The sequence below is a fragment of the Coptis chinensis genome, chromosome 1, assembly GCF_015680905.1.
Source record: "Coptis chinensis isolate HL-2020 chromosome 1, ASM1568090v1, whole genome shotgun sequence".
In the NCBI taxonomy this organism is placed as follows: Eukaryota; Viridiplantae; Streptophyta; class Magnoliopsida; order Ranunculales; family Ranunculaceae; genus Coptis; species Coptis chinensis.
The window spans coordinates 28,686,930-28,696,324 of record NC_141456.1 but is presented as its reverse complement, the minus strand read 5'-3'; the positions used below and the strand labels follow the sequence as shown (position 1 = coordinate 28,696,324).

The following is a 9,395-nucleotide window of genomic DNA, read 5'->3' as shown; positions in this document are numbered from 1 at the left end:
GCTAAAGGAGCTAAAGTGATTGCTAGAGAAGTTTCATGAAGAAAGCCCAAGTTTAATGGAGAAAAAGCCCTTAAAAAGCCTAAGTCAACACTGTTAAGTGAAAGTCAAACCGGGTTAGAGAGCTGAAGAAAAATCAACATAACTTCAAAAGGCCATATCTTTGGACTCAGGCCTCGGAATTAGGCCTATTTATATCAAAATGATCGGCTCAGAAAGATCTTTCCAATGGTCTAAGCTTTAACTTGATCAGAGCACTATAAGTTAGTGAAATTGCGTGCTACAGTAACACGACCAGAATTGAAAGTCTTCGATTTACCCAATTGGGTTATGAACTTGATTTATGTGTCCATAACCTAGCCTAAAAGCCCATGCACGAAATTGTAACCTAACCCTCTCTTATATAAAGAGGGTTAAGGCTAAAACAAAGATTGGCTACTCCCCTATTTAGTTTAGGATAAATTAGGGTTCTCTCTCTCTCTCTCTTCTTTTTAGTTTTAGTTTATAAGTTTAGTTTGTAGCCTCTATTAGAATTATTAATAAAAGCTTTAGTTTACTTTTAATTCAAGTATCTTTAAATTATGTCTTCTATTCAATCTTTAGTTAATATGATTCCTATGATACAAGGCTAAACCTCCATTAGAGGAGGTTTATGAAGCCATGTGAGGATGATTGGTAATTAGTATGGTTGTGGATTTGTATTAGCATTTTAAGTTTGATTCTTATGATTGTTTAGAGATAAAGATCATAAGAGTTGAACTAGAGTTTAGAGCCACCACCAAAGAAATTTGTGGTGGAGCTAAACTCTCATGCTAGTGAAGTCTTGATCCGAGAGGACTTGGTGTTCACTAGGGATCAATAGGCAATTCGATAATCAACCTAATGGTCAATCGAATTGCGTGGTGGATTGAATATTCTCTATACCCTTTTATCATCATTATATCTACTGTTTTGACATCTGATTTACTGTTTTCACATCACATATTACTCTCATCAATTGTTCCCTTTTGTTTGATTAGTTGAATTCTATTTATATCTTGATAGTTTATGAGTGGAATGAATCCGTACTCTTTATATATTACATAATGAATTTAGAGTAGGAATATTGATCTAAGTACTTATTTATTTAATTGATTATTTGTGTTTATGCATAGATAGTTAGTTTACGTAAATTTTGTCAATATCATCACTCATGACAGAAAGAGTGGGAAGTTGTGGCTTTCTCAAGAAAGCTACATTGCGAAGGTGTTGAAGAGATTCAATATAGATCAAGCAAAGCCAGTCAGTTGTCCGTTTGGTGGCCAGTTCCGCATGACCAAATAGATGTGTCTAAAGGGTGAGCATGAGCAAAGTCAGATGGAAAAGATTCCTTATGCATCTGCAGTGGGCAGCTTAATGTATGCAATGGTTTGTACAAGACCGGATATTGCTTTTTCCGTTGGTGTTGTAAGTCGATTTCTGTCAAATCCGGGTAAGGGGCATTAGGAAGGTGTTAAGTGGATATTGAGATATCTCAAGGGCACTTCCAAATCATTTTTTGTTTTGGTGAAAGTAAGCTCTTACTTGAAGGCTACACTGATGCAGACATGGCAGGTGATGTTGACTCGATGAATTCCACCTCCGGTTATTTGGTTACTTTTGTAGGGGGAGCACACAGTTTCTTGGCAATCTAAGTTGCAAATGTGTGTTGCCCTCTCCATTACAAAAGTCGAGTATATATTGCAGCCACTGAGTGTTGCAAAGAGATGTTATGGATGAAAAGGTTCTTCGATGAACTAGGACTAAAGCAAAAACAATTTGTAGTTCTATGTGATAGTCAGAGCGCAATCCATTTGAGCAAGAATCCGAGTTTTCATTCTAGATCCAAGTACATACCTATGCGTTATCATTGGATTATAGAAGTACTAAAAAACAAGCACTTGTGCATTGAGAAGATCCATACCGATAAGAACGGGTCAAATATGATGACCAAAGTCTTACCGAAAGATAAGTTTGATGTCTGTTGTGCTATCGCCGGAATGGTAGCACACTCCTCCTGTTGATTTGGAAATTTCATGGAGGTATCCCCTTTACTGTTCGGGAGGAGGAGATTGTTGGAGTTATCCTTCACATGAGGAAGAAAGAGAAATCAGTTCTGTTTGTGTGAAAAGGTCTGAGCGTGCGCGAGCTCAGATTGGTCTTGCTCAAGGTGTACCCGTGCCCATGTCGTGAACAAGAAACAGTATGTTGAGGGCTCGCGCGCTCAACATTGACCTTGCCGAGAGCGCGCCCATGCCCATGCCTATTTTAGGCAAAATTCTATTTTTGTGAAACCGGGAGTTTGCAATATAAGTTGGGGTTTTTGGCAAAACCTTATAGACGAACCAAGGCAACACAAGAGAGAGAAAATCCAATCTTAAAAGTAATCAAGATTTAGAGATAACCTTTATAGATAGACAAGCCTGTAAAGAGAGAGGAGTGATCTAGTAAGGTGAGAGACTGAAAGGAGTGATTGTAATCTTCCTTCCTACTTTATAAAAGGATTAGCTCTTGTGGAAATAGGCACCATTGGCCGAACCACGGTATATCTTTGTGTTGTGGTATGCATGTTTCTTCTCTTTACATTATTATTTGTTGTTAATAGTATGTGGACCTTCATAAATAGTCCACATGGCTTTACCTGATCCTCGTCATTTGTGGCCTCGTTGGATCGACTTGTGTAGTGAGACATCCAACTCGATGGAATGCTTAGTAGCACAATGCCTTTATGGACCAGCTAGGCATGATCTCTGGACATGACACCCAGACTTGAACCCTTCATATTTGCAAACCTAGCCCTGGTTCGTAGCCAGGTCACAACATGGCATGTGGGCCAAGCCTCACTATATGCTCGTAATCAGCTGGAAACTAGGGATAGATTTTGACTCTATCCAATGTAACTGAAAACTAGGGATAGATTTTGGCTCTATCCAATGTAACTGAAAACAAGGGATAAAGATCCATATCCAGATATTCCCTAGTTTTTTGGATGGTTACATATTAAAAAGTTTTGACCAACAAAACTACATTGAAAAAATCCACACTCCAGAGATTTTCAGAGAGACTTGATCCCTCTAGGGTATGTACGCAACCACTGAACTAGAAATTGGTTCAGTCTCAACAACTAAGACATTTTTTCTTATGCAACAAGTTCAACAAGGTGCGCAAGTTCTAAAATTATTTTGTAGTAGCGGTGATACTCTCGCAGGTGGTGATATTCAGAAAATGGTGATATTCAGAAGGTGGTGATATTTAGAAGGTCAGTTTTTGTCTTAAGAGTGTCTGGGTAGATCTGTTTTGCTTTAGTTTTTACCTCGACATCTTTTGGCCCCGTCTGTGGGGAATCAACCCACGACTACGTTCTTCTCTTTTATTATATTGAATATCACGATCAATGGCTACTGGTAGACCCAAAAGAAATCAAAAGGTGGCTGACACTAGTCAGGCTCCATAAATTGCACAAAACCTACCTCCTAATGCTGAGACAACATAACACATAGTTGTTGACGAGGTTCATGCTCAACAGAAGTATACACGTCAGATTCCCCCACAAAATCTGGACGCCCAGCATGAAGAAGAAGATTTGGTGGAAAACCTGCGAATTACTGTTCCAGCAAGGGAACAAGATGCAACTAGGGATACTTGAGTCGTCACACACAGAGACGGAGTTGCATCTGCTGGGGCAAGACTATCGATGTTGCCTTAGCGTCTGCAACAACACTTTGGGCCTAGGTCGGGTGCTATTTCCACCCAATCTGGACCATCCACATTGCCTAGGTGTTTGCAAGGCCGCCTTGGGCCTGGATCGGGCCCTCAAGATCTAAGCCACAATGCTCACCCATCTGATGAAGAAACTCTAATGTCCATGTTGCTCAGGCTGACCAGAGAAAACAATCAACTCAGGAGAAATGTCGACAAAATGCCTAGGGAAGAAAACTCTCAGCAGGAATCTTCCATACCAAGGGAGAGCAGGTCTCAAAAGAGGAGGCATCATCCAAGGAGCCATGCCTCCAACCGCACCCAAAACCCCAGAACTCCAATTATGGAGTGTTTAGGTGGTGCTGTAGCTGTTCTAGGACGAGTTCGTAGCCCACAGCGTTACCAAAGTAGATCAGTGTCAAGACGTTCCCAGTACTATAAGGAACGATCAATGTTAGTTTCGGATATTCCTCTTCGGATCAAATCGATCTAGAGCGTGACATACAATGCTCTCGCAGTCTGGTACTACAAAGAGGACAATACAGACTAGCTCGAGGTAATAGAAGATTTGATCATAGTCCTGGAGGTTCAGATTCCTCAGAATCTGGATACAATGGTTCGAGGAACACTCTGCCGGAGGATTAATGGAGGTTATCAGAGAGCTGGAGATAGAAGAGGTAGCCAACAGTGGGCCAGAAGCCATAGAACTGGAGCCCTCCACAATTCTGTGGGTGGTTACGCTCGAACAAGAAAGCTAAACCCACGCAGGGCTGAAGCAAATTTCAGGCAACATAGGCAAGACTCTGTTGAGCCAAGTTGGAGCCCTAAAAAGAGAAACCGTACCCACAGAGTCGGCACGAACAATGTCGCTCTGCAAGAAAATAGTGACAACTTGACTAAGCAGCGAGTTCAAGAACTCATTAGAACTGCCATGGATTCCAAAGCTACTAAGGAAGATAAACGACATAAACTGGCAATCAAAGGACCTGAAGAATCTCCTTTTATAGATGAAATCAGAGATTACATTTCCCCTGGTTCTTTCAAACAACCTTCAGTCCCAACCTACGATGATGTAGATGGTTATCCAGATGAGCACTTGATGAAGTACATATCGTCTATGGCTCTTTTTAATAACAATGATGCGTTGATGTGCATAATGTTCCAAGCTACCCTTAGCGGAGAAGCTTTGACATGGTTTAATGAACTCCGTCCTCGTTCAATCCATACATTTCCGCAGCTCGCCAACAAGTTTTCAAAACATTATTGCTATAATAGGAAGACCATAAAAGGTTCTGGAACTTTTTCAACCTCCACATGGAGAAAGGAGAAAGCATTCGAGACCTTGTCAGAAAACTTAGGGTGCTGCTCAAGGAGGTCAACAATGTCCCAAATGATGTTGTTGCGCAAGCTTTCAAAAATGCTATTCTTTTTGATAAGTCTGGTCTGTACAACTCACTAACTCTGAAGCCTCCAGAAACAGTTCAGGATTTGCTGGTGCGAGCAGAAAGGTCTGCTACTGTTCAGGAAGATTCAAAGTACAAGCAGCAAAAAGATTTTTCAAATGATAGAGGAAAGCAGGAATAGCAACAGTGTGACAAAGACGGAAATAAACATAACAAAGATGCCAAAACTGGCATCTCACAGAGTCAGAAACAAGATGGCTGCCCGAGCAAAGATCTTACTCTTCGAGAGCTCAGCGTCAGTCTCTCAGAATTGTATGACAAGCTCAAAGGAAAACTCTCCAAGTCGTTCCCTATGAAACCTGATACTGAGGGAAGGAGAGATAAGTCAAAGAAATGCAAGTATCACAATGATTTCGGCCATACTTTGAATAACTGTTATACATTCAAGAAGGAGATCTCCAGAATGGTAGATGGGGGACAGCTGAAGGAGTATCTAAAGGGTAGTCAAAAGCTGGCTCATGTAAATCTGATCGAGCACGATGTGATAATTGTATGTCATGCTCAAGCGGCTGTTTGCTCATCTAACCTTGAAAGAAAATGGAGCATGAAGCGCAAGATTCAAAAAATTGGTAGTTGGAATCACGTAAACAGTATCAACTTTAAATCTGGGTTCTATGCTGAGACTATTGTAGTAGGAGGACTAACTTTCACTGAAGAAGATGAGCGAGGAGTCTACTATCCTCACAATGATGCTGTGGTGATTACAACATGGGTTGGCATCCACAGAGTCCAAAGAATTTTGATAGACACTGGCAGCTCTGCCTGTATCCTATTCTTTGGATGCTATTCTGTCATGAATCTTGACGATGATCTTATTCAGGAAGATGATACTCCAATTATTGGCTTTAATGGTGCTCCAGCTAAAAAGGTTGGTAAAATTAATTTACCAGTCACAGTAGGTCCTAAGGTTGTAGGAGTTAACTTTGTTCTGGTAGACTACCCATCCACATATAATGTCATTCTAGGCAGAGATTGGCTTCATGCAATGCATGCAGTAGTGTCCACTTATCACCAAGCTATTAAGTTTCCAACAACAGAGGGAACTTGTAAGATCCGAAGTGACCAGATTACATCTTTGAAATGCCATGAGCATGCGATGGATGATTATAAAAAGTCTGAGGTCAGAGGACACACCATTCTCAACACTAAGCAGAAATAGCAATTACAGCAGGGTTGGACTAGAGCACCAACGAGGGCAACCAAAGCACCTCAGAGGCACCAACCAAGGGACCTCCAACAATCGATAAGATGAAAGAAGCGCAGATAGGAGAAGAAGAAAGTCAGACCACCTTCATCTCTGAAGAACTTTTGAAACAGAGAAAGAGGCTTTGGTGGCCTTATTGAAAAGTAACAGAGTTATCTTTGCTTGGAATCCAACAGATATGCCCGGTACCAGCATCACTTGTCACAGATTAGACATCGACCTAAAAGTCAAACCGGTAAGGCAGAAACCACGGAGAATGGCCCTAGACAGGAAACTCTTAGTGAACAAGGAGATTGACAAATTATTAGAGGCTGGATTTATTCGACCAGTTGAATACCCAACTTGGGTTTCCAACATTGTAGCAGTACCAAAGAAGAATGGGAAGCTCATAATTTGTGTCAACTTCATAGACATGAATGAAGCTTGCCCACTGCATCCTTATCCTATACCCAGAATTTCAGATATGGTGGATGCGACATATAGCTTCAATAAACTATCTTTTATGGATGCAAGCTCAGGATATTATCAGATTGTACTGCACTATGATGACCAGGAGTATACATCATTCATCACAGACAAATGCCTATAGTTCTATGTTGTTATGCCATTCGGCCTAAAGAATGCTGGAGCCACATACCAAAAGCTTGTTAATACTATCTTTTTTGATCTTATTGGGGTTATTATGGAGGTTTATATTGACGACATGGTTGTGAAGTCAAGTGAAGAATGCGATCATCTTGCTGACCTGCATAAAGTATTTGATCGACTAAAGAAATACAAAATGAGGCTTAACCCTACCAAATGTTCATTTTGGCTATCTTCAGGCAAATTCTTAAGGTTCATGATGACCCACAGGGGAATTGAAGCTAACCCGAAGCAAATTTGAGCTATTCTCGACATGCCACCACCTACCTGTAGAAAGGAAGTACAGAGGCTCTTAGGTCGTCTTGCGGCTCTTGGTCATTTCATATCTTGATACTCTGATAAATATAAGCTATTCTATCAGATTCTGAAAGGTGCATTAACCTGGAATGAAGATTGTGAAAAGGCTTTCTTTGAAGTCAAAGCCTACCTTACCTCTTCCCTAATTTTGGTTAGTCCAAAGGCTGGAGAACCTATAGGAATTTATCTTGCTGCAATTGACTCTGCAGCCAGTGCAGTCATTTTTGTTGATGATTCTAAAGAAAAGCCGGTTCATTTTGTTAGCAAAATACTAAATGCAGCAGAAAGTCGTTACTCCAAAATTGAGAAAGTTGCGTTGGCCTTAGTACATGCAGCTCGGCGGTTGAAGCTATATTTTCAGGGGAGAATAGTGAGGGTTTATATTGAGTATCCTCTATGAAAGATCCTCAGGAAACAGGAGGAATCAAATAGGCTGATTTAATGGTCGAGTTACCTCAGCACATATGATATTGTTTATGAGCCAAGGACTGCAAAAAAGGGGCATGCTCTAGCCTCTCTTATGGCAGATTTTCCTGTGGATGACATCCAACTGAGTCTAGAATTAGCAGAAGTAGAACAACTTCCTGATCATTATGTTCAGTTCTCTGCACAAACTGAGGAATTCTCACCTAGTACATCCGATTCTGGGGGCGAGCGCATTCTTGACAGTAATCAAGCTCTCTGGACCATCTTCACCGACGGTTCAAAAAATGCATCCGGATCTAGTCTAGGTTGTGTACTTATCATCCCTGAAAGATAGAAAGTTGAAAGGTTAGTCAAACTAGGCTTTTCTGCCTCTAATAATGAAGCCGAATATGAAGCTGTTATCTATGGTATGAATGCCGCACTTAAGCTGGGAGCGAAGAACATTCAAATGCTAACATATTCTCACTTGGTGGCTAATTAATTTGGTGGTACTTTTCAAGCAAAAGATGAAAGGATGGCAACATATTTGACAGTCATACATAAATTGGCTATGCAATTTGACAAAATCTCTATCAGTCAAAGGCCAAGGAATGAAATCAGGCATGCTGATGCACTAGCTTACCTATTTACAGCTGTCCAGCTAGATGAACCAAGAGAAATCCAAATTGATTTCCAACAAGAGCCAAGCATCAATCTACAACCAATGAGACTTCATGAGGCATATGTTATAGAGTGTAACGCATTACAAGTCTGTGTTGTTAACACTCGATGAAGAAAAAGAGAACAGGTAGATCGTGCATCTTCAGAATCTAAAGATCCAGTTGATGCTGAGGATCGCCAGACTTTGGCATCCTTATGCAAACAACTCAAAAGAAAGCATCCCACATTCAATGATTCAGATCAAGGAATGAACCTTGGTAACCTTGGCAGTATTGGGGGCGAGCATGAAGATACTGGGGGCGACATCATCCCTACCGAAAGTGAAAAGTCTGAATCTGAAGCAGAAACTCTTGATGATTTAGAGATAAGGGACTTAGAAATCTTGGCACTGGAAAAATCTGATTGGAGGCTACCCTTCATCGAGTATATGAACTCAGGGAATCTCCCCATAGAGAAAGCTTTATCTCAAAAGGTTAAGCGAGAGGCATGGAATTTTGCAGTATTGTTCACTAAAGAAAGAGTCGTTCGACTTTACAAAAGACCAATGGGGTTCGGGCCACAGTTAAGATGTCTTACCCAAGAGCAAGGCGAAATGATACTTAAAGAAATTCATGCAGGTGTTTGTGAGAATCACTCGGGAGGTCGCAGTCTTGCCCACAAGGCTTTAACGCAGGGTTATTGGTGGTCGTACATGCAAAGAGACGCAAAACGAATCACTTAAATTTGTGTGCCATGCCAGAAACATGCAAAAGTTGGAAAACTACCAGCCACAGAATTGCACCCAATTCTCAACCCTTGGCCTTTCTCAAAAAGGGGGCTCGACATTGTGGAACCTTTGCCTAGGGCACCTGGAAGAGTTCATTTTTTGTTGGTATTGTGGCAACTGACTACTTTACAAAGTGGGTCGAAGCCACAACTTTGGCTTCACTAACTACTACTGATGTAAAGCAATTTCTATGGCGTGATGTTATTTGCAGGTTCGGAGT

General features: G+C 41.0%; 1 protein-coding gene across 1 annotated transcript; it reads left to right on the top strand.

The window, feature by feature from the left end:
- The first annotated feature begins 5,469 nt into the window (after positions 1-5,469).
- Positions 5,470-6,336, top strand: LOC147523316 (uncharacterized). The gene has a single exon (XM_086570574.1). It carries the CDS (start codon positions 5,470-5,472, stop codon positions 6,334-6,336), a length of 867 nt encoding a protein of 288 aa, XP_086426700.1.
- Positions 6,337-9,395: the final 3,059 nt, after the last annotated feature.